Raw genomic sequence first — 26,737 nt, forward strand, 5'->3', positions numbered from 1 at the left:
TTTTCCTAGAAACGAATTCATCTACCAGTATGTCTTTGTGGAAAGAAACCAGAGCACCTAGAGTAAACCCACAGAAACACAGGTGGGGACAACACACGAACTTCACAGAATGAGGAAAACAGGTCTGAAACTCAGGTCCTTAGTGCTCCGAGGCAGCAATGCTAACCCCTGCATGACCATAACACCCATGTCCACACTTTGGGTTTAAATGTAATACTTATACAAACCATCTACATCTTCCCGTGAAGCTACTTTATTAAAATCATATCAGCATTCTAAGAACAGTGACATTCAGAAGCATGAGCATCAGGTCTAAGCTAACAATACATCAGAAAAACATCAAGTTGCAAAATATATTGCCATCCAAGTTATGTTTTGCCCTAAAGATTAAATTAAACTCAACTATACCTGTTTCATGGAGAAAGGTAAGAAATAAGCAATGTAATCCGATCCAACACACCATTGCTAAAGCAGAGTTTCAGGTCCATGTTCAAATGCTGAATCATTCTGCTTATTTTTCTACTTCACTGGCTGCTTTACAGCTCTTTGAGCTTCCCTTTTTTTCCTTCTAATGGCTGCTTCCTCCACAGTTTAAAACTTCAGGATTCTGGAGATCAAAACACTTGAAATTATTCAGCAAATATGATGTCATGTAATTCCTTTTTTTTTTACTGTACACACGATTTAGCATGCAACATTTAAGGTTAAATTAGTTCACCTGAAAGAGACAAAAACATGTTCTACAGTATTAATGCAATAACACAATAAGAAGCAATTAATCTCAGACACTAGTGGAAAAATCAATTTGACATTTTTACCTTTTCACAGCTCATAACGTATCCTTAACCTTAACACATTTTCGTATGCGTTTGTACTTTGTAGTAAAGAGATAATAGTAATTATGTGCACTGTGCACCTTCTAACATGAATAATTTCCTAAAAACTGTTTAAGTACCTTTACTTCCCTTGTTTCAATCTAGTTTTATGTAAGGTTCCTCGGGTTCATGAAAATGAATGTTTTGATAGAAAATAACCAATTTAAACTCCTTCTCTTTCTGAACAAACATTGTGTACCACCAGTTTAAATTCTGGCAGAAACTGCATGAAAACACCCTATTAAAACAATTCCATTTGGCCACATAATTACTTGTGGGAGCTGGATTATGCTTGGAAAGATTAGACTTCATTTATGTCCATTTGTATTTTAGCGTACGTGCAGATTTTCCATGAAATGTAGTGTTATGAATGAGTCTCAATGCACCACTAGAGTACTAGCTGTACCTACATTATAAGTTCTAAACAAAGGATTTAAACACTCTTGTTATGGAAACTTAAGTGTTTAAAAGTTCAGAAGCTCTTGAGCTTACTTTGAAGCTCAAGAGATCACATGATGCTGATCATTTAAAGGAATTTATATTTATTACTGCTAAATGCCTGTTTTTACAAAAATATATCTGGTATTATGATACCATCTACTAGTAAACTTTCAATCCAAAGTAATTCTACAAGTGTGTACTTTTGCCTGGATTATTTTTTATTTTGTATATGGTATTCTGCTGGGTAGAAATATTGGAAAGATAATAAATACAATTTTCCCCCCAATTATTTACAGTAAAAACTGATTTTTTTTTTAACAGACACTTCTTGCTCTTTTGAATGAACAGAAGTTGAAATCGGGGTTATTTTGTTATAAACATTGAAGTTAACTATTCTGTTTTGTTACTTAATAATAAATATTTATATTCCTTTTTGTCCCAAAGATTCCCACAGCGCTTTATGTATAGGAGGAGACCCATGTCAACCAGCACTAAAGTGCAGCCCCACCCTTGTGATGGACCCTGTGTGATCCATCATGTGAGAGCAGACTGACTACACAGCATATTAAAGTCAAGAAGTGAGAAACTGTTTCACTAACTGAAATAAGGGGGAACTTTACCTAGTAGAGCAGCCAGTAAATACAAGTCCAAAGTGGAAGTTAGCCAGACATCAGGGATAACACCTCTACTCTTTCAAAGAGTGCCGTGCCAAAAGATCTTTAACAACATGGCAGTATACTGTAGGTTTTTGTTAACATCTTGTCTAAAAAATGACACATCCAACAGCATAGTGTTCTTGGTCACAATACAGATACGTTGGTTCTGGAAATTCTGGTCCAGAAGGAAGGGTGTCACCTACTGGTCCATCTGTACCATGTACAGAAGTTACCTGCTTCTCCTAGGAGGTCTCCCATCCCGGCACTGACCACGTCCAGCCTTGCTTCTGAGATCTTACTAGATCAGGCTACAAGGAGGTAATGCTGCATTTAAAGCATATCAAGTCAAGATATTCTGGTTGAATCAGGAACAATCTTTAAAAACTCTGCCTTCTTTCCATATATATTTGTTTATTAGGCCTATAGAAGCAATAGTTGTGAACTGTACATTTTGTGCTCTGACAAAAGTTTTATAAATCACACCCAACTCATTTTGATCCAGGAATTGCTGATGACTTCAATGTCTAACTTCCTGCAATAGTGTAACCTGTTAATAGTCTAGTGAATATTTTAAAGCAAAGATTTTAAACAGTCAAGTACTGAAGGTAATATACTTTAATTCTGTTAAGGCTATTTATACAAGTAAAAAATATGACAGATGCCATGCTTTCATATCAATGTTTAGAAACTAGAAAGCAAATTAATAGCTGCACTGAGAAGGTGTGTAATTACAGACTCTGTGTCCCTCCCTGATGGTCTGCCCAGCCCACACAAATGTGGTATCTGTAGCAGCTGTCAGGGCCATTGATAGGGAAAGTATACTGTACATAGATTTTGGAATATTGTACCTTTAAAAGTTTGTTAGGAACATTTCTGTATTACAGATTTTTAGAAAATGGACAACAGATGGTCATAATGTCACTTGTTGACAAATTAGTCCAACCACGTTTCTCATGAATCTCAGGAAAAAAACTTTTACCAGTGCTTTCAAGGACCTGATTGGCATTAATCATGAACTACTGTACAGTAGACACATTTAGGAGTATTGCTAATCTTGCTGCATGAAACCAGCCCATAATGTACCAAATTGTAACAAGATGAACAGCTGTAGAGACGTTATCCATGTCAACTACAGACATCCTCCCTTTAAGGCTTATCTTGTAGATTTTAATTACGAATAGAAATGCGGGTTGCTCCTGTTCTAAAAGCAGTTGTTTATGCTGTTGTACGTCTGTTCAGGGTTTCAAATTAAGCACATAAATAACTGTAATGATACCATCCTCCATCTGCACATATGATAAACATTTACTGCATGTCTATACATATAACTCACACATTTGCAAGGACCTTTAGCTTAAAAAAACAGACTCAAGCAATTAAACCCTAAAATAACTTGTAAACACCTTTCTATTTTTTATCATGTTAAACCGACTACCTAAAGCCCTGTTAAAACAGTAACATATGACAATGACATTTAATATATATATATATCAATATTTAATACATTTTTATAGTCTATTTTAAATTAATAAATACTATGAAATCAAGTGTGACCCCTGATGCATCAAAATTCTCAAAGCCAGATAAACATCTGCAGTATGACTGCAGACTAATAATAATAATAATAATAATAATAATAATAATAATAATAATAATAATAATAATATTCTTGTCAGTACAGTTTCTTGTATTTATATGAGCATCTGTAGTCACCATTTAGAAGTAAGATTAGCATGAAAGGATATTTACCACCAAAAATCAAATAGTGTGCTCTGAATAAGATTTCATGTATGGTACATGTAAAGAACCCAAGCTGTTTAACAAGCATTTCTAAGATTAAAGAAAGTTAATTCAGCACAGTATACCTGGAGGGTAAGAGACTAATAGTCATACAGACGTTATCAGGTGTTCATCATCCTTCATTACAACACATGCCAATATAGTATGGATCACAGTTCCCAGTAAATAGCATTAAGGTGAATTCAAACAAAAGGCAGAAAACAGTGAACAGGCAGAAAAATTTAAGATGCTAGGAAGACAATGAAAGATGAAGATAGGCAGGAGCACAGTTCACAAAAGCATTGTGAAACAAAAATGTGGCTTTCAAATGCATTTTGGTTTCAAGGGTGTTATCTACCAAAAATACAGGACACACAGAACTTTAGTTTAGTTTAACATTTACTTTAGGAGGTTATTTAAAAATTAAAAATAAGATAAAGCAATATAACCAATCCACTGATAACTCAGAAAATGCTGGATTTGTCCATATAATTTACATTTACACTTGCATCTGTATTTAGATACCATTCAATATTGTGTTACCTTTTCTATAACTCACTTGATTTTGATTCTTGCACCTGATCTCAATGCACTGCTACACCATGAACAATGTAGCCTATGTACTATAAATGTCTAGTTAATTCAGTGTTAATGCTTTATAATGCACAGCATTGCAATCATAGTCACCATACATAAAATATTAATGTATTAATAGTTATGTAACTACTTGCTGAGCTTATAGAAAATTTAAAATAAAATGAACTAAAATGATCACTGAAGAACAATAACAGCCTTTCAAGGTTCATTCAAAAAGACAAGCCTAATCTTGTTCAAGACACTCATTCATGCAACTGAATCTAATCAGCTGATTTACTGATTTGAATAGCCTGAAAAGTGCAAATGACATAATACTGTCTACATTAACTACAGCAGTCTGAGATGCAACTTAAATAAACTACTGAAAAAATTATTTTTCACATCCTATTTATTTTCTCTTTTAGAAACATTAGAAAATAGCAAATTCCATTTTAGCACACTGTATTACAGTATATACAAAAGAGTGTGTTCCCTTCAGATAGAACCATCTGAAAATGAGGAATTTGACAATAGTTGACCTCTGTACCATTTGTTTTTTCAAAGGTTACATCTTACCCCTGCTATAATTTATTTAGACAAGCCACATAAAACAGATTTGTTTTCCTCTTTAATAAAATAATCTGAGTAGGTCCAGTTTCACCACAGCAGTGTACTCACCACTGGAGCCATTATATCAACAAAACAAACTGCCTTATCAACCTGTGACCCTGGACTGATGGCACTGAGAGCAGATTTATACCAACCAGTCTCACTCTCTTCCAAAAGAGCACAAGTACAACACCTGATAAATGGGATATGACTTTTTGGCCCAAACTTTATTTTAGTAACCTCAATGCCCTTTACAAATACACATAGATAAACACTTCAGTGTTTCGATTGTTCCCCAATTTAGAATCCTGATATTTTTAAACTCGGCCAACTTCAACCTCTTTACTGAAAAGTGCCTGTAAAGAAAGCCCTCTTATTTCTTGAATATGGCTCTGCTGTCTAGCTACTCTCGTGATTCTACACAGTATAGTTTTCCATGCTTTTTCTGTGTCCCTGGTTTCTCCTAAATTCTAGAATAGCACTGCCAGCCAAGTATTACCTGTTTTGTGCAACAGTATAAGATTCGCAGAAGCAAGAGGTTTGGAAAGAGTGAATACAATGGGTCTGTAATATACAATGATTACTATTCAAATCAGTGGGAACTACCTATGTGTAAAGTTCACACGCTTGTGTTTACACACAAAATGGTATTTTTCACCTAGGTGATACTACAGCATAAAATGGACTGTGTAGAAGAACAGCTGACTTGTACTACATCATTTACATGTTATAATAAGCACTCCAAAACACAATATCATGAATGACAGCTATATACAGTATAATAAGGCCCACACTGGCAGTGCACACTGAAGGGCACAAGATTAGTCATATCTTATTAATGCTTGTACTTTTCCAAAAAATCTAATTTATGAAATATGACAGTTTATGCAAGTCCTCAGATGGGTAATTTATACTGTCAAAAAACCTGCAATACTTAAAAAACACATATCAAAGCTGCTAAAATGAAACAGATGTAAAGCTTATTATGCAACAATCCCCCTAATGCAATTCTCCTGCTGTAGCTCAAATAAGAGAAGCTTGATCACGTATTCTTAATGAATAAAGTTGTAATGGGTTAATAATTACATTTGAATTGAATCTTTTTCATATCCACTTTCTAGTAGAAACTAAATGAAAATATCTGGTAAAAAGCTTAATTTGTATGTATTATGTCCACTTAACACAAACAAGTATGGTATGCTAAAAAAACTTATTAAAATTGATTACCTTTTCAGAGGCAGAATTTCACAGGCCATTCTGGCAGGGCAAAAAAAGTTTGCAACATAACAGAAGAAAAATGTGCAACAGGTTCCTGTGCTTTGTTATTGTTTATTTAAAAAATCTATAGTTCTTCATTCGAAAATATGCTCAAAATATGTCGTATGGTAATTAAGTCAAAATAGACTGCAATGCCTGCAAACCAAGATAAACAATATGACAGTAAAAGAGCCTAGGAAGGCTGGGTTAAAGGCATGCCTTGCCACAGTTGGACTGCGATGCCCTTTGACCCACACATTGCAAGCGAGCACTGTTCGGCAGTCATCCAATCAGAGAAGGAATGACAGGCTGTAACACAGCTCCACTGGGAGATTTGCTTCAGAGTTACCGACAACCTTTGCCAATATGTCAATCACATGGAGAGAGCCAATAAAACTCCCGATGTAAGTTCTGTACCACCTTAGGGGTAGTATCGAGGCCAGTTTAAGAACGCTGGATAGGCGTCAAGTCTTAACTTGTTATCAGGAGGGTTTGGTTGTTAGAAATGTGAACGATCTTCGTGTTTTATCTTGTTGTCGTTGAAAGCATCGTTTTTACCTTAATTTGTAGTGTAGAAAAGAATTGTTTAACAAAGTAGACTTTTGCATGTGTCAAAAATGTCCTCACGTTTCCAGTGCCGACTAGTTTCCAGAGACGTGTGGAACTGCAGCACATCACGCTGTCCTGTGCGGAACAGAGCAGTCAGGTTTGGCACGTAGCTCTTGTTTCTTGCAGGAATGACTGGGGAAGAATACTCAGAGCGACACGTGTTACAGAACCGCCGCAGGCAGAAATTACGTAGGCACTCAATTAACAAGTACTTTCAAAGCTTCAGTGCATTGTATAAACAATACAAATATCTGGAATTGTTAGTCATGAATGCATGACTGATTTTGAAGTTTATGCTCAAAAACGCCTAGTTTGAAAGGTATTTTGAAAAGCGATACGGCGTTTTCTTGGAATATTACTATAGAGTACACATTTTCCCGCTTATTTGTTTGTTTTTTAATGTATTTTTAACTTTATTATCCCCAGAAGAAGTACCAAGGATCTTTGATTTTTTTAAATAGATTTATGATAAATGGAATGAAACTTTTAAAACGATCAAGTTTTGGTAAGCTTTTTCATTACAAACTTAAAAAAACTAAATAGTAATGGTTAACATTTGTTTGTCAGTTGCTATGATTAATTATTTTAATGTTGTCTTCATTTTCGTAGTGTGATAGCAATACTAGATTGTTTCAGTGTATTTACATCTTTTCAACAAGAGCTGACAAAATAACATCAGTACTTACTATGTAAACGCCTTACTGCTGCCACTGTTTGATAGATACAGCCAGCCTGATTTTCATTTACTTAAAGAAAACGCATTCAGAAATACAGATTGTGCAAAATAAGCCTAAAATACATCTGTATTGCTATTGTACAATATATGAACACTAAACTGTCTGCAGTAGTTTTTAAATAGGTGTCCTTATGGGACATCCTCTTCATATTTTAAAATCACATCCATCACATCCCTTTCAATAACTTGTTTATCCTGTTCAGGGTCATGGTGGCCCAGAGCCTATCCCTGGAGGGTGCAGGGCAAGATGCACCATGGACTAGTCCAAGGCAGGGCACACACAGGCACAACCACACACTCACACCAGGGCCAGTCTTCCCAGAAGTCGATTAACCAGCTTTACCAGTGTGAGCTTGGACTGTGGGAGGAAACCTGTGTAAACATAAGGAGAACCTTCCAACCCCATGCAGCTGGCACCCCGAGAATTGAACTGAGGACCCCAATACTGAGAGGCAGGAGTGCTAACCACTGTGCTGCCCGTATTTTAAAAGATTCATGCAAAATAGAGGGTTACTATTAGTTGACATAATCTGACCTCTGACCACGCATTACATAACTGCTGGACCATGTAGATTAGGAAGATGACATCAAGCCACAATATTGACACTAGGAATAATGCAATGCAGTTACCCAAATGGCTACATATACAGTTATGGAGGAGAACAAACTACAGTCTTATACCGAGCATGACAAGAAGCTTATCACTATGCATGTATTTCTTATGAAAAATAAAGTAAATTGTGAATATTAAATTTAGTGTCATTTTGTCTAATTGATCACTAATGGCTGACTATGATCCTTGAGTGATACTACTTGTGTGTGCGCTAAATCACTTCATTAGCGAGTGAGTTGACTGGACATACTGTAGATGAAGGTGACTGAACCTGTTGAACGTAGTGAAAATGATGAAAGAAAAACACAAAAAGGAACCAGCATAAACCACTTATCAAGAGAACAGTACCTCTGTGCCATTTGGAGCAGCACCACAAAGTGAACCTGCTGCAGTGGAACCAAATCCTTTTTCGTGATGAACCAGTGTTTTATGTAGAACTCACTGATTGAGGCTAGTGACTGTAGTGCAAATATACAGAATACTATACTAATAAGGGGAAATTCAAGTGCGAGTGTCTGGGTAATTGATGACAGCCTAACTGACGCTGTACAAGTCCAAGGACCTCTATAGCTGCCCCTCCAGTGAGCTAATGTGATAACATTCCAGTTGTATGTGTGACAATGTATGGCCTAATGATTGAAGCACCACAGGGAGAAAATACCTGGGGACTAAAACAAGTGAAAGGGGCTGCTGTTGTATCATATTATATCTTGCTCAGTTATGCAGCCATATCTATTTTCCTCTGTAAATAATATTGATATTTATACGTTAATATACTGTAAGAATATATTGAAGAACATTTGTTCAGCTATAACGTTTTTTTTCCTGAATAGCCTCTACTGATATGTATGTACCTGTATATGCACACACTACATTCTTCACCATAGTTAAACTGTGTCAAAGGTCCCGTGCTACAGTACTGTATGTAGATGGCATGTGCACTAGTTCAAAGGCACAAGAAGGTGACCCAGAACAGATTGACACCAATTGCTTTCCTTTCCCCATTGCAATAGAACCTGCAAGAGGCAACCAGTAATTTTCTTTTCGTCAGAAGGAAATGGAGATCATCATCCACAGAGGCCAAGGGGAGCCCCTGCTGAGCCCACCCTCTCAAATGGTTTATGAACAGCTGTCTTTTATCTGTTGGACAACACAGTGCATTCATACACACCCACTACCCACAGCAACACAGCTTAAGAATCAGAAGATATTTTTCTAACCATTCTGTGAAGCTGATATAAACTATAAAGTGAAATTGCTATACACAAACTGTAATACAGATGCCACATGGATGCCCACCTAGGCTCCCTGCATCTTGCTGTCATTGCAGTGGAATCATGGTGCCTGGATCTGGACACATTTATAACTCGGATCGATGGGGTTATAAACAGCTAAATAGTTACAAGGGTCAGGAAAGTAACACGGAGGTAATCTTTTCCTACCAAGAATCCTTTAATACAGCATATTTTATTGTTTTCACATTACATTTTGTGAAGTAGCATTGCCGACAAAATTAAAGGAGTGACATTGTGCAACATCTTATTTCTCTTTGATACTCTGAAAGAAAGCTCTGAAACGGCAGCGAGAGAATAATGAGGCCTCATTTTCTTTGAAAGCTGAAAATGTCCTCACCGCACAGCTTCTTTTGCAATCAATACAGACTGATTGGTGGCTGCAGAAGGAAATTATTGAATTAATTGTGCTTTTTCATGTTGTTTGTGGTAATAATGTAAAGGCATATTACCGGTGAAGGAAAATTAAGTGAATTAATGTTAACAAAATGGGAATTCAATTAAGAGAATTAATGTTAACAAAATGGGAGTTCAACGTAACATAAGCGGCATATAATTGAAAAATACTGCTACATTTGTGCAAATATGTTTAGGCCTCAGTTGTAGTTTGCACTACTAGTATAATATAATATAAGTGTAAGCCTTTTCATAAAACTACAAGTTAACATACTGTAGGGTCTAGGTGAATGCAAATTTTGGAAATCTTTTCCTATCTTGGAAATTAAGTCAGCATCCACTAAAAAGCAGAATTGACACACCAGGAAAAAATATATATTTCTCTGGTAAATGTTATGTAAACAACCTGGATAAGGCTAAATTAACAGTTGATGTTTACATAATATTTACGAGTTAAAAAACATACAGTATGAGCTCGAGAAGAACAAAAAGTCTCTTCAGCTTTTCAAATGAATTGCTCCCATGTTCAATTTTCAAGAGCCTAAGAATAATACAAAGGTTGCAAAGAAGAGAAGACCATTTGGATCATCTTAAAACATTTGGTAGTTTAGTAACTACAGTGAATCTACATTTATGTCCAGACATTACTTAACAGAGTTTATTAGCCCAGATTGGAACACTTTAGCCTTTACTATCTAGCTAAAAAGTCTGTTTTTTATTCTACATCCTTAATGTTTTTTATTTTAGTTTCCAGTGCTGACCCCACTGTTTCACTGCTGCGTGTGAAATAGTCTTCTGAGTCAACCCTGTCTATATATCTTATCATTTCAGATCTCAGTTCAATTATAATACTGGAACTCCCCTTCTATCCGTCTTAGAAGTTGAGATTAAAAGTATAGACATCATTAACCCTGTAGAGTTTCAGTGGGGGGTACTAGGGGTTAATGGATGATAAAGGTTAAGTAATTAAGTATTCCCAATCCCAATCAGTTTACCAGTACCAGATTAAGTAAAAATTATGAAGGTTAAATAATAAATATGTGTTAGAGAATAAATAATAACATTTTTTTCCCACTCATTAGGGAATACCAAGGTCACATGGATTTTTTTATTCTCTTTGAAGAATTTAGTGGCGGTGGAGTAAATAGGCAAAAGCTTACAACAAGGCATAATCAAACAAATCTATCACAAAAAACACATCATTACAGGCTACTATGTACAATTGGAGTAAGACAGAGTCTAAAATACTTAAATCAAATTACCACTAATGACTAATACACAGAATACATGTAATACACAGAATTAGACACAAATATTTATCTGGAAAATAAGACTTTATAAAATAATTCTCTACCAATGAGTCCCTTGTTGTTTCTCCTATGCTTCTCTGCCCTTATACCTCTTTCAGTAATTTAGCCAGACCCCAGCGTAAGGTCAAGATGTAAGTTACTGTAGTTTGCTTAATTGGCATAACTCGCCTGTCTGAAGAGAATGTCAACCTAATGGCGGGGATGAGGGTGTCACACCCTCCCTTGCTGAAGAACAAGTCAGGAAGCTGCTACAAGAGTGATCTTCACTCTTGTAGCAGCTTCCTGACTTAGAAGTTGAGGAAGGGAGGAAGGGATGAAAAACTGAAACGTGTAATTCTGGAAGTTAGGAACATGATATTTATATCTCGTATTGAAACATCTAGGTTTTTATTTATTAATTGATTATTTAAGTTAAAAACCTAAAACTAGGACCTGGACATTCAGTGCCAAGAGGAAATGATTGTGTGCTCCAAGACATCCGCCCAGCTCTTAGGAATGGCAATGACTTTGTGTTTATATTAACCCAGTCTTTCTCATTACACAGTCCAGCTCTTCCGAGAAGAACAGTAACCTTTAAACATAGTCATAAAATATCACTAAAACCATATAAATTATTTTTAAAGGCATTCCTAATCAAATATGATGTGCATATGATATTCTACGAAATTCCTTCTACAGCATTAAAAAATATTTAGAAATATGATAAAATATTAATTATTTATTTATATTATACAATCCAGAAAGTAGTATCTTGCACTTCATTAAAAATGAAGATTTTCTTATATTCTAGTATTTTAGGTTTATATGTTAGCTCATTTGGGCTTTCAGTAGCTAATTGATCCAAATACAGTATATCCAGCCATTTCCTAAAATAATTCACGATATTGGCTTCAACAACATGCCTGGCTTGTGTTGCAGACTGACAAACCCTCATGCTGCATAATTAACAATTCAAGTGTTGTTTGCTATGTTAATCAAATTTTCTTAATTATGGTTGCAAATAAGTGAACATATTCAGTTTGAATGTAGACTGTTCTAACAGATAGTGGGAACAGCTGGCTTGACTAGATAAGAAAGTGAATGTTTGATTTTTGCAGTACAGTATTTAGAACTGACTTCAGGCTTCAATGGCCTAACTGCTGCTGGCACAACAGCTATTTTACCACATTTGTAACTGCATTTATACCCAGTAGTTTAACTCTCACTTTCCAGTACAGTTTGCTTGTGTCTGAATTCATTTACTTATGTTTTGGCTCAGCCAAGTTTCCAGAATCCAACTTTTCCTTTCAGTTCATTTTGTAACGGTCCATTTTCACAGATTGGAAACTCCAAATCTACTTCCTGTCCCCCTGTGTATTTGGATAGACGGGATTGCCATCATTAAACAGATTATCTCTAATTTCATTCTTCTTTTTTTAATACACGTGTTTTTGAATGTTTGCTTTCACAAAAACAGGCCATACCATGCAATTTGAATTAAAGAGATTACTACTAACCTGCTCGAGCTCTCAGAGCTTTTGGCCATGAAAGGCTCGTCATTGGAAAGGTCCATGTCTTCTAAACTCTGGGCTTTCTCTAGGGTTCGGAGTCTGACCTGTGGTTCCCCTGCTGACTGCTCTGGCTGCAACACAGGTGGAGGCATGGGTCTGGTCGTCACTTCACGCTTTGACTTCTTTACCTGCAGGGAAATTAGAAGACACAAAGGTCCTGTAAGGGTTCTAATACAAGGAAATGCTAATAAGCTTTTAACAAATTATTCAGTTTTCTAAATTGAGACAAATCTCCTATACATAAGATTTATGCTTAATCTTGTTTCTTTGAGGTAGATGTTCACACCTCTGGAGCACGCATGGAACATTCATGCCTACTGTTAATGCACGTGGTCTTGCTGGTTCTATGTGAGGCCAAGAAACATCTTAATAAATCAGAGATGTACACAGCTGCACTAAAAAGATGAGAGTTGTTGATATCTCATCAGGACTATGACTCATATGTCTTCCTGGAGGACTTCAGGCATGTAATGAAATCAGTGACAGGGGCTGCAGCTCCACACAGAGCTACAGTAACTCTCCTGTCATGTGTTGGGAAGCTTGCTGAGTGTTAAAAGATGAATGGCTCACTGTTTGCCCTTCTCCATTCTCCCTGTGCAAAATAGGAATAACAAACTTGAGCCAAGTTGTCAAGAAACAACGGACGATTCTAAGCTGGGCTAGTATAAACTGAAAAATATGACAAAGAATTTATACATCAGATCATGTCAAAATGTGATCGGAGAAATGAAACTGTAACAAGGAAAAGCAGAATCCAACAGAAGGAAAATATATTTATATCAATGGAAGAGTCCCTGTTTTACTTACCTTTTGAAGTCTAGGTTGTAATTGCAACAAAAGATAGTCTGCAGATTGCATGAAGAAACGTAACTTAATAATCATTTCAGTATTCATCTTCTTCACTGCTTGCAGATCCTTTTAGTAAGAAGATGGGTAAAAGCTGATCCCAGACAACTACAGTAGATAGGTATGCTTTTAAAATGACCTTGTGGTGTATTACCAGGTGATGGCAATAAATAACAAATTCAGCAAATTAGGCTACAAATTTTAACAACATCTAAGAAATGTATTATAGCCCTTGCAAGAACCTTTCTGAAACATATGTGCTTTAAAGAAAGAAAGCAAACTTTTCCTAAATTTTAATAATCTGATATAATATCTATTCCCTACTGATTATAAGATAATCAAAAATAAATGCATAGAATGCAGTTTACGCAAACAGCAATATGGTTTATGCAAAATGTGGTCTACAATCCACTGTTCTGTAAGGATATCTGTACAACAGTAAGACTTTTCTCTAGAAATGCACCTCTTGTAAAAGGAAAAACACAGGAAACTACGACAAAATCACTGGGAATGCATATAGTTGCAGAATCCTCACCACCGGAGATTGATAAATTTCAAACTGAAAATATAAGCTCCCTTTTAAAGGCTAGAATTGTTACACCTTAAACTATGACGTTATCACTGAGCTTCTAGCCATCAACAGAAAAATGTCAACAGAGGCTTAGTCTTAAGAAAAATCAGTATCTGATAATGCCGAATCAAAGTCCAAAGCAGGACTGTGCAGCATAAAAAGCTCTTGTCACTTATAAACTGCATGGGCACAGTGTAAAATAGGAAGAACATTTGAGCACAGTGGAGGTTAAAGCAAGGTCACGGTGTTGGTATGAGATACTGAATGCACTGATATATCATGACCTTGTTTGATTAGGCAGAGAACAATCTGAACACTATTTTCTATAATGGCAAAGAAAAGCATGTGTGAAAAGGAGAACACAAATTTACTTTTATAAAATAGTATTAATATGACTTAAAAGAAGTTGTTAATAGTCCATTTTAGTGCCATGAACTGTGGGAAGTGCGCTCTACCCCAGGCAATAATTACATGCCTCAATAGACCCTCCGGTTAAGCAACAACTACGGTCTTTCACTTGCACAAATCCATTGAATGAAGGGAATGGTAATGGTTTTTCAGCTGAGACTCTTCTGCACATTAAACGTTGTCATTGAAAGGACATTCTCATGCCATTAACAACAGCAAGTCTACAATTAATGGCAAATTATGTCAGTTTCTACAAAACACTTCAACACAGGCATGAAATCAGTAAATCAGTAAACAGATTTGGAGCCTGAAGTCTATTAAAACACCATTGTTTCAAGAACATGATGGTTAGAGTTGGAGCATTTCTGCTTTAATAGAGAAATTCAAGCAAAAAACATGTGCATAGACTTAACTCACAGTTAAAAAAGCAAAGGAGCAGCAATTAAATAGTGTTATGAAAATGATAAAATACTATAGTATACAGGCTACAGAAATTCATGTTACACCTCTATTCCAAAACAAGAAAAACATACATTTTAAGGTATCAGTAGGTCTTATTAGACAAATTGAAAGCTGAAGCTGCTAGATTTCAATACACTGGATAGTGTTATATTATACCAACTAATCAAACTTGCAAATAACACTTTAAAAATGTTTGTTGCCTTCTGTGAGTCTACAGCTGTTCTTTCCCACACTGATAATGAGACTCGAATGAACAATCTCCAGCTTTTGAATACAAAGGTTATTTCTTTGCTGAAAATAAAATGTGGGGACAATTCAGTTTTGGCGTTTGAAAATACTTGTGAATTTTGAACACATACAGTAGTAACTGTAAAGCTAAAATGAAAATGGAATTATTTTAATTGGAAAATATAAACAGTAACCTTTACACCCCTTTACTATCTTCATTACTTAAGCATATCTTTATTTCAACACACTGATCACCAGTAGACCCCTGTAACCCCTTAGAATACAAACTGTGACACTGTGAGGGGCTGTGTTTTCAAGGGGCCTTACTTTCCCTAGAGATTTCTCTCTACCTAAGATGGAGGATCAGATGTGCAGCTCTGGACGCCAGTAATCATGGGTGCAGGGATCAGCTGTGCACCTTGCTCCAAGCCCCACAAATGGAGCCCCGAACCAGAAAGAAAGAGAGACGATCGGGAGCAGAAGTCAGAGCACAAGCGACACGAGAGCTCGACATCAGCCTCTGCCCCTGCGCAGGCTGAGACACAGCTGCACCAGCCTCTGGATTGAAGACTTCAGCTATTATAACTATATTCCCAGCCTCCCTACTGAAGAAAGCTGCCACAACTGTTACTTTGTCACAACACAAACTTTTTTTTTCACTACAGCTATGGAGCCGCAGACCTCCATCTTACGGCTGCTCTGCAAGCCTCCATTCTGCATCAGCCACTCTAACATAGCTTAGGCTGCAGAGTTCCATGATGCAGCCAGCCGGCTGAAAGCCCCAGGCCCCCAGCTGTTTCACTAACCTCCAGGCTGAAGACTGGCTATAATACAATGCAACAGCAGCATACTTAATAGTGCGGTCTACTGACTCACCTATGCAGTCAAAAGGGATTTAGACTGCAGTCTCAGGGCTAACTGCACATGCCTAAGCTACTCTCTTGGCCGCCTCAGACTGGACGTTGACCACTCCTGTTCCTGAGCTGTATTGTACAAAGCTCCAGACAATAAACAACTGTTTAACATTAAGTCTTGTGTAGGGTGGGTCTGTAATTGGGCCCCATGTAGAACCAGTGAGGGTACTGACGGAGAAGACAAACAAGGCATCCTATGCCATAGCGAGTAGTCTCTAAAATATCAATAAAAATCTGTTTTAGAATTGTAATAACCACTGCTTATGTTGGGGTTATGCAGTGGTCTGTGGGTGGTGAGATGAACCCCAGAACAGGCAAGGTGGGTAGAGGCAAGGGAAACAGTCAGAGTCAAGGTCCAGCAAAGCAAGCACAAAGAAATATGGGTACTAAGAAAATAGGTAAGTTGATACTTTACAGGCTCTGAGTAAACTCTATTATAGAACACAGGGCCCTGCCAGATGAGACCTCAACTAGCCTGTTTTACCTTAGATGGAAGAGGTCATAATTGCCCACAGGTGAAACAGGCTTCCTGTCTGATTCTGTAACCATTTCAACCGACACTGACTGACAGGTGAGTAAATTCATGGCTGGTTGCTTCAGTAACACTAGTTTACTTCACACCACTCCAGTGGGGGTGAGGATGACAAGAATATTTGAAAGTGCCATGCAACCAATTTTCCTATGTGGGTAAAGAGTGGGGTCCTATCATGAGCCATACACAAAATGGGCAGAAAACCCCAAATGAGCCCTGGTCAAGGTGAAATCATTATTCACTCACAGAAAAAAATATAAAATGTTCGCAGACCTCTTTTTAATTAATATACAGGATAGAGTAATTTAAAAAGCAGTGACCAGGACCACTACCACCACAAGGCTCTGCTGAGCCAAGTGGTAGACCCAGAGAAAAGGCAGGTCCTGACGTTCACTACCCTGAGCCACACTGGAAGCATCAGGACATTCTAAAAAAAGCTCATCAACTTTTCAAGACTATAATTATTCAGTCATGTGAATAAGGCTCTTTGAATATGAAATTGGAATCGTTAAATGCTTTTTATGTATATTAGCAATCTTCTGTTTTATGTGAAGCTGCTATTTAAATTATAACAATTTTGCTGAGTCACTTGAACAGAACATGTCTAAACAGGAAATTAACGATTCACAAAGTTTCTTGAGAATGTTCTCTCAATTGGCTTTTTTAACAGTGGTATACATACTGTAACAATACAATTTAAAAACAAACCTATTTAATTTGAAAGCTATACTTAAAATAAACAAAACTTTTTCTTTGTGATTTTTGAGCAGGGCTTAAAAGCATGTTTAACATTTAAGTAAAAGTAGTAACAGTATGTACAGTATTTTGCATGTTTTTTGTAGATTATATTAGTTTGTAAATAGATAACTAGTTTAACTAAAAACAACTTCACAGATAATGTTTCTTTAAGATAGAGACTGAAAGACATAAAGCAAGGCTTACCTCACTTACCTCACAAGGATTTTTTTAAAAACAGACTTTACTTACACAAAGTTACGTATATGAGAATTTTATTTTCTCTTTTATGAGAAAAAGTGTAATTAATTGGTTGAAGGACGCTTTGCAGTAAGTACTGAATATCTTAAAAACATTCAGTGTCAGAGCCAGACGTAGTATGTGATTCCACTTTAAAGAAGAAATTTGGGGGATTTAAATTATTTTCTGTCCTGTAATTTCTTATGCCAAGGTCTAATTGTTCTGTACCACTATAAATATCACTATCTAGAACCACATTGTATCCATAGAGTACAGTATACTGCAGTACTGTATACAGCTTTTATGCTGTATGTTGTTTTTTAGTTAAAACCTGTCAAATCACCACAGTTCAAATTTGTCCTTGGCACTTCACTTTAAGTCAAAGAGAACAGAACATGCAGTTAAAAGCAAAAGAGAACAAAAGCATATATTTAAAATGTGGTACAGAGATTAAAATAACATTCCACTGTTACAGAGCTTTCCAATCAAGGAATACTCCTTGCATTCAGATCCTCAGTCAGATTTTATAGTACAGTATGTGTTACAGAAGCCTTCTTATTTTAACTCACCTACTGTATGTTGTCTAGGAGATCAGTTCTATCTTAAAGCACCATGTCTCTTGATTCACAGGTGGGCATTAGCTGTTGCTCTCATACAATATCTAAAACATATTCTTCCAGTCTGCTTCACACAACTACAGTATGGCCATTTGAAGACAGTATAGCAAAAGTGAAGGGATGTGTCCTTTTAAATTGTATGCCAAGAGCAGGCTTGTTAAGTGTGCTGAGGAATTGTTATCTACATACATTTACAGATTAGTTATGACCTTTGTCAGCACACAGCTTCAATAAGCTGAAAACACTGATAAGTGAAAGTTTTCTCAGTTTGCCCTTAGTCCTTGTGTTATTTGTGCAAACTAGAAAACAACTGCAGTAAAGCAGATAATATGAAGTGAATTTTTCCATCAATAAGCTACATACATTTCAACTAATTGTTTACCTTGCAATCCACAGTGGCATTTAAAATATCATTCTTTCATTCCTTATTTATTGCCTTTTGTTTAATATGTCCACATGGCTGTCATGCTTTCCCTTTTTAAGGTTATTGGGTTCACTTACAAACGATTAGGAAAGAACAGGAAATGTAAAGAAAATAAAGATAAGTCACAATTGATTAGATGATAAAACATAAAGCGTGGTAAGCAAACAAGGACATAAGCCCTGATGTAACCATCCTTATTCATCATATCTAATTGAATACAGAATTTTCCACACACACATGGAAAATCGGTATCTTTCAGGCGTATTAAACCAAGCAGTCAGTTTTGTCTTACAAACAGCATTTTCCACTGATAATTAAATGACAGACATTAAAATGCTGGTTGCCATGGTGGCGCAGTGGTTAGTTGTGCTTCTTCCAGCATTGGGGCCTTGGGTTCAGTTCTGGACCTGTGGCTCTATTAGCGTGGAGTTTACATTTTCTCTCTGCATTTGCATGGGTTTCCTTCAGGTGCTCCAATTTCCTTCCACGGTTCAAAGACATGTTATTGGGTTAATTGGCTTCTGAAAAAACAGCCCTTGTGTGAGTGTGTGTGTCCCTGCAATGTACTGGCGTCCTGTCCAGGGTGTACCCTGTTTTCTGCCCAGTGCTTTCTGGGATAGGGTCTTTCATGGTCCCCTGCGACCACGAATAGCATGAAGCAGTTAGAAAATGGATGGATGGATATTGGAATGCATGAAATCAAATGCCTCTGTCTCATCAGTTTGAAATATACTCTACCACGTACAGTAGTGACCACCAGGGGCTAGATAAAGGTTTCCAACCTCTATTCACTTTTAACCTCAGGTGTGAAACAACAGAGATTTGAATTTCAAAGGAAAACCATAGCAGACATAACAGATTGGGGTACCGCACTCCTGGGGTTTCTCTGACAAACAATTCACTTTTAAATTGAAATCAGCAGCTTACTAAACAAATTAATACATACTTTCTTTTTCCTTGTGACAGATGTTGACATTTCAGAGGCTGATTCACTTGGAAGGTTCAGTTGCTGAGGTACATGGCAGTATGTGGCCTGTAAGACAAAAAAACTGTTAACAGCTTTGATATCACAAATATTTGTCATTAGGTTACAAACTCACTCCAGAAGAGAAATGGCCTGAGGTCCTACTAGCACCATTGTTGATGGCAGCGTGATAATAAAGTATTTTTGTCAGTGTGATAAATATTCTAAATATAGAAGTATTTAATTTCAAATTAATAGACAGAAAATTAATTTCAATTCTGGTATATGAATGCTTTCACATATTAAGTACTCCTTGTTTAAAAGCGACGATTATATTCATCTATGTTTTCTTCAGGGCATATTTTATTTTTTATTTTGATGTACTAGGTATGAACATAATATATTCACAATTTCTAATGTATAACATTTCAAAGGTACCTTAGGGGATCCAGGTTAATCATTGTAGACCTCTTTTTGTAAAACCTATCTGAATCCATGAATTTGTTTCCAGTACAAATAGCACCATATTAATGACTACTTTGTAATGTTTTGAAACATATTTGCGTATATTGTATGGTGGAATCAAATCTGTGATTACTGCTAGATTTAGTTCGTCCAAAGTCTTTAATATATCAAAACTGATGAAGATGGAAAAAACAGTAATTTATGGGTAGAACTGACACATATTAAATGAGAATTATTTACAAATTACTTCCACCGCACCTACCTTTTTCTTTCTTTGAAGTGGAATTGGAACCTCTACTCCGAGTGTGTTTGACAACGTATCTCTCTCAGGTATGCTAGAACGTGCTTCCTAAAACATCAGAAAGCACAGAGTTGTCAGGTCAGCCTAGTTCGCTTCAGCTTTAATTCACTTTTTTTTTGGCTTGTATGTTTAATTTCTATCTGCTGCAATGGAATGTATTGTCCCAACCTAAAGTTTAGCAGCTCTTTAAAGAGTTGTACTGAATCTATATTATTATGATGTGCAGTAGATTATATTGAAAAGGTATTATTTATTAGGAGTGTAGGTGCCATGCAGGCTTTACTTTTATAGTTTAATCATGCTCTACCCTACATTATCTCCCCTTTTTTAAATCAATGGGACCTTCAAATGCCATTCCAAGATGTAGGCTATACAATAGCATTTCTTATAATTTCCTAAATGTTAATTTAATTATGACACCCTAAGTCATAATCTAAGCATAAAAATACAAAAGCAAAGGATGGTATGATGCAATTTCTACCAATTTATTTTTTATTTTAAAATATAAAAAATAAATAATTGGCATCTCCCAATGCTTTTAAAATTTTCATTAGTAGAGCACAAAGCAAAAAAAAATTACCAGGACGTGGTCGGAGAATTAAAAATAGAAGGCACTTTTTGTACAAGGTTTTTCTGCTGATGTTTCTAAAAAGGTACTTGGGATCTTTGAAGAAATGAATGAGATCCTCCCATCAATAATATACTAGCCAGCAGCCAGGTCACCCTGCAGCTCACAACTGGCAACCAACTGAAGCTCAGGTCTGAGCCTGGTCAGTACCTGGATGGGAGACCTGGGAAAGCTAAGGTTGCTACTAGAAGAGGTGTTAGTGGGGCCAGCAGGGGGTGCTCACCCTGTAGTCTCTGTGGGTCTTAATGCCTCAGTATAGTGACAAGGGCACAATACTGTAAAAAGTTGCTGTCTATTGGATCCAACATAAAACTGAGGTCCTGTCTCTCTGTGGTCATTAAAAATCCCAGGGCGTTTCTTGAGGGGTGTCACCCCAGCATCCTGGCCAAATTTCCCAATGGCCCTTACCAATCATGGCCTCCTAATAATCCCCATCTATGAATTGACTTCATTACTCTGCTGATATCAGCTACTCATAGCTGATGTGTGGTGAGTGTAATGGTGCGCTATGGCTGCCGTCACATCATCCAGGTGGGGCTGAACATTGGTGGTGGTGGAGGGGAGTCCCCATTACCTGTAAAGTGCTTTGAGTGGAGTGTCCAGGAAAGAGCTATGTAAGTGTAAGCAATTATTATTATTATTATTATTATTATTATTACTAAGATAATATAATAACATCCCAATGGCCCTGTCTTGTTAGTAAACTTAGTCTCCTATTCTTATGTCTTGACATAAGCTGCTGGGTCAAGTGCCTTTTTATTTCTCATGTTTCAGAACATTATTTCTGAAACACTCAGAACATTCAAACTAATAATAGAAAATAGACTGCCACTGTTTCTTCAGTTTGAGTCTCATAAAATCTCAATAACTCTTATTTTTTTCCAAAAAACTTGGACAGGCAGCCAGCACTGAATACATTCCTTACCGTGCAAGCCACCAAAACATCTGGCAGACACACCCATACTAAAGAGTAATTTATCACCCTGAGATAGATGGGTGAGGATTAGTCAATACAGCCAAAAATGGAAAGTAAGGGCAATGCATGTGACTAAGAATAATCTTTACATTTTGTTCAGGCTTAGACAACCTCTTCGTTTTTTTAATTCTATTTTTCAAAATAGATTTGAAAAGAATATCGTACAGAATTGAGTTTTCCTCTTTCTGTGCATCTTATTGATTTGGAAGCTTGCAACAAGAAATGACCAGTCATACTCTAGATTTGGGGTTTCAAATTAATTTTCATTCTATTAATAATTTTTAATAAACTGTAAATGCTTAACAAAGCATTAACAGAATGTTAGTAACCTGCCCCTGTTATGTTATTAATAACACATTTAATAACAAATTTCAGTTGTTCTCAATAGTCCATTGCATTGTTCTATTGATTGACAATTAACCTATGAGCTGTGCATTAAGTGTACTTTGCAATTCTTAAACTAAAGAGTTACCACATCACCAGCCATTGTTCATGACAATTTGAAAGAATAAATTCAGGGAATATTCGGTTTTATTTTCTATCTTCTATAACAGGGTCAGTTTGCAATGCTTGTAATTCAAGGGGGCTCTGATAAGTAGCTTGTTAATGGACCAACATTCCTGAAGAATTCAGGCTTCTTCATACTTATGACACCATCTTTAACAGAAAGCTTAGTCTGCATGTTTAAAAACAGTACCATGTCGGAAGTGAGATGTGTCACTGAAGAAAACGACATAAAGCAAACTCTCCAGGTGCATCTATGCTCAGAACACTGCTGCTTTACATTACTGCCTACAGACAGAAAAGTGCAGTACTTTATATGAAAATTGAACTATTGTACTGTATTTTTAAACAACCTGCAGATCAGTGACTGTACAAGATGGGTCCCCTACAATCAGTAACTTTTTTATGACAACTGGCTATTTATTTACTTAATGGCTAATATAAAAGATCAATATAACAACAAAGGATCTGGTTACATCAAAATAAGTGCTGTGGATTGGAAGGTCCACAAGATGTATAGCCCTGCTGTAGACAGTTTTCTGGCCAGCTACTATACATCCTACTGTATGTGATTTAGATATTGTATTTAATGACAATAATGGATTGCTCACTTATTCATAACTTTTGTAAATTGAGATGTTATGTTAAACGTGCATAACACAGTCATAAAGCCTTATCTGGAATATTGTGTACAATTTTGGTCTCTTTGTTGTAGAAAGGATAATGCTGCTCTGCAATCAATCCAGAGAAAAGCACTAAGAGTCATTTAGGGACTTAAGGAAATGTCCAACACTGACATACTGGAGGAACTGAACTGTTATCATTTTGAATAGAGAAGACCACAAAGGTACCTGATACAATATTCAAAATCTTCAAAGGCATAAACAAACTCAACCCAGTGGAATTCTTCAGAATGAACAGTGAAACACGACCCAGAGGACACAAGAGAAAACTACGTGAAAGTGCATTTAAACTGAGAACAGGAGGCACTTGTTTATCTAAACCTCTCTGAGAATATAGAACAAGCTTCAAAGCACTTCATGCAAGAAATGACTGGATGAGATCATTGGAGCAATTAATTAAAGTAATTATGCTTCATCCCTCATGAAAAATACAAAATATTTTACTTGGTCACTTAAAAACCTACATAGAAAATGACCCCCTGGTGTATTCTGTTTCATAATGTGTCTGAATTGTTTTTCCAGTATTTGTATTCTGAAAAGCAAAATGGAAAATAAATGGAAGTTCTTAACTGAAGTTCAGGAGGGACAGAGGCAGTCTCACCAAGTTGTCCGTAATCACAATCATTACTGACTTTTGCTATATCTATAACTCATATTTAATTCGTGAACCGTGCTTCAGACAACAGGCAGGAAAAAGAAATCAAGACTGGGTTTTTATCTCATTAATTCTATATGTGGAGGGTGTTTCGGACAGCAAGCAGGAAAACAAAAACAAGACAGAATGAAAGAGAAAATATACTACTTGACTCGTATTCAATTTGTGGGATTATTCATATACAGTATATATGTGGACCTTGCTCCTCAGAATTTCAAGCCTCACAACTTATTTCCTACAAGTTCTTCTGCATTTTCTTTTGCTTCTGTTCTAAGGCTTGTCTCTCTCAGCCCCTGCTGCTGCTAAAGCCATCACCCTGGTTCCTGCGTCTTTCAGGCGTCCTACGGTGTCCACTGTCCCTAGCATCCAAGGGTGCCCCAGGCTCCCCCCCTCTGGGCTCCTACTGCTCCTGATGCCCGCTCCTTGGCACTGGGTCTGTCTGGTGTCTTTCCCCTGGCTCAGTCAGCAGGCCTCACACAGCTTTTAATGTCTGCATTCTCCTTTATTTAACGTCTGTATTTCCATGCTCCTTCTTGTGAAATCACCACCCGTTGAGTAAATCAGAACAAACGAAAGGAATTATCCTCTGTTAACTTACAAAATAAAGTGTCCAGAACACAATAGAACAAACCCCACACAAGCAAGACTACCTTCCCCACCATCAGTGCAGGGTTTAAATACCCTAGGCTCATCCCCCAGCTCCCCATGATTGACAAGCAACCTTCATTTAAGACAAGGGAGGGCCTAGCTCTGTAACCTAACACCAGATGGAGGCACAGTAAACAAGGACAGACTGTGGATCCCCATTGGTAAGACAACCTAAAGAGAGGTCATGGCATGAATAGACTTCTGTCTATTTCTGCATTGGTGGTTTGGGGGTTCACTTGTTTCTTTTGAGGTTTTAAATGTCTGCCTTCTCTTTTTATTGCATTTTCGACACTGTGCCTGTACGTTCCTTCCATCTGTTTCTGCATTGGTGATTTTGGGGGCTCTAGACTCCTTGTCCTACGGCACGGAGGCTTTCTCTTTACCAAACAGATTAAGCCAAAATGTATTATACTTAAATACTTAACAGCCATTCACAAAGCATCTGATTCTTGGATGTCGTTATTCTCCATGATATGGAAGTTCTTAACTGAAGTTTGGTGGGCATAACAATAGACAAGCCAGTCTCTCTCAGCTGTTTTAAATCATAACATTAGCGTTTGCTATATATACAGTATATAACTCTTGCACACACCTCCTCTTGAATTTTTCATTCTGCCTCCACTCCATCTCTACCCTTGCAGCTCCTCTCTCTAACTGGGGGGAGGGGGGGGGTCAAGCCTCCTCCTTCTATGGTCATTTGCAAAGCATCTGATTCTTGGATGTTGTTATTCCTCATGATGTGCAGTTTACAGAGTATCCTTTATTACTTAGCTATGTAAAGCTAGCAATGATAGTGTTTGATTTACTGTAGCTTTGTACAGGCAACAGAGCCATTACCCAGAGTAATATTGAATGTATTGTATAGCTACAAATTGTTTTAATCTTAAAATCACACGAATAAATATAAATAAATTGGATACAATTAACAGCTGCAGGAATCCAGGCCACAGGGCAACTGCACCAACCAATATTGCTACAATACACAGATGGCAAAAAATTATTCCGAGATACAAAAAAGACTTTTTTCATTTACAAGAGATTATTTTGTTTTATTACACATCTCAGAATGTACTTGTTATAAAATACCCTTATCAAAGTATTGGCAGAATATGGAGAGAAGCATTATCAGAAATAAAAAAACAACCATGTTTTGCAATGTCCAATAAAACTGCAGTTTGTAGCACTATGCAATTGAAACTGTAAACACCTAGCAAGACATAGAGCTGACCTTCAGATTTTCCAGAAAAGGAATGACAAGGATATTTCTACTACAACCTTAGACTTCACAGAACAGACAAATTTTCCCATTTCTTGAGATTATTAACATAACATGTGTTGTTCTTGACTCTTGGTCATGGTTATCACTTGTATCAGAAAACCTACAAGCAGATATGTAGTTTTTACAGTTCTAAAAGATTGCTCTGAAAGTTTGGCCTGCATTACTGTAACAGAGATCATGTTTTTAATAGATTTATAGGTCCAGGTGTTTGGGTCATATCCAGAGGGTTGTGAAAATGTAGAAGAGGCGTTTGGAAGCCATCTGCAAACCAGTCAAAATGCTTTATCTCACAGACAGTGCTAACAGATACCATCAGACACTATTTTTGTTATACTTGAAAAAAGAAGATTTGTTAATTATACTAATGTTTTCATGTGTAATAACTCCAAAACTGTTCTGGAATGTCAATCATGTAAAACATAGACCCAAGCATAAAAAGAAACTTGATGCTTTTCATGATTACTTTAATAAAAGGGTTATAAGGTTTCTCATACCAAACTGTATGCACGAGAGACTGCCCTTACACCAGAAAGGCAGGAGCGATTAAAGCAAAGTTTTAAACAGAGTAAGATGACCAGAGACACTTTTCACTAAGCCAGCACATTTTCCTTATTTGTAAAGTGATCTCTGAGGGACCTGTCAGATTCTGCTGGACAGTGATAACCACGCTGGGCTCAGTATCCCTCAGGGCTATGATTACTAAGTGGAATGTGGTGAAGCACATACAGCGATCATTCAGACCATTTCCCATCACCCCATGCTCCTGGGTTCAATATCCCCAGCAACATTTGCTGATTGGGCTGATACATTATGTCAAAAGAAAAAAAAGAGACTTGAGAGACTTGTGAGAATGTTGTGAATTAAGAGTAAATTAAATGCAAATGCTTTAATATAAGATGTTTATATTATATTATATTATATTATATTATATTATATTATATTATATTATATTATGTAG

General features: G+C 36.7%; 1 protein-coding gene across 5 annotated transcripts in view; it reads right to left on the minus strand.

The window, feature by feature from the left end:
* Nucleotides 1–26,737, minus strand: part of fam13a (family with sequence similarity 13 member A) — a 101,700-nt gene that overhangs the window by 44,241 nt on the left and 30,722 nt on the right. For all 5 annotated transcript variants that reach the window (XM_088632839.1, XM_088632831.1, XM_088632849.1 and 2 more), the window contains exons 6-8: nt 20,368–20,454; nt 19,623–19,709; nt 12,646–12,827 (exon numbers count right to left, since the gene is read on the minus strand). In XM_088632839.1, the coding sequence (XP_088488965.1) occupies nt 12,646–12,827; nt 19,623–19,709; nt 20,368–20,454 (356 nt within the window). The remainder of the gene's footprint in view (nt 1–12,645; nt 12,828–19,622; nt 19,710–20,367; nt 20,455–26,737) is intronic.

Source organism: Lepisosteus platostomus, chromosome 1 (assembly GCF_059453375.1).
Source record: "Lepisosteus platostomus isolate fLepPlt1 chromosome 1, fLepPlt1.hap1, whole genome shotgun sequence".
NCBI lineage: Eukaryota > Metazoa > Chordata > Actinopteri > Semionotiformes > Lepisosteidae > Lepisosteus > Lepisosteus platostomus.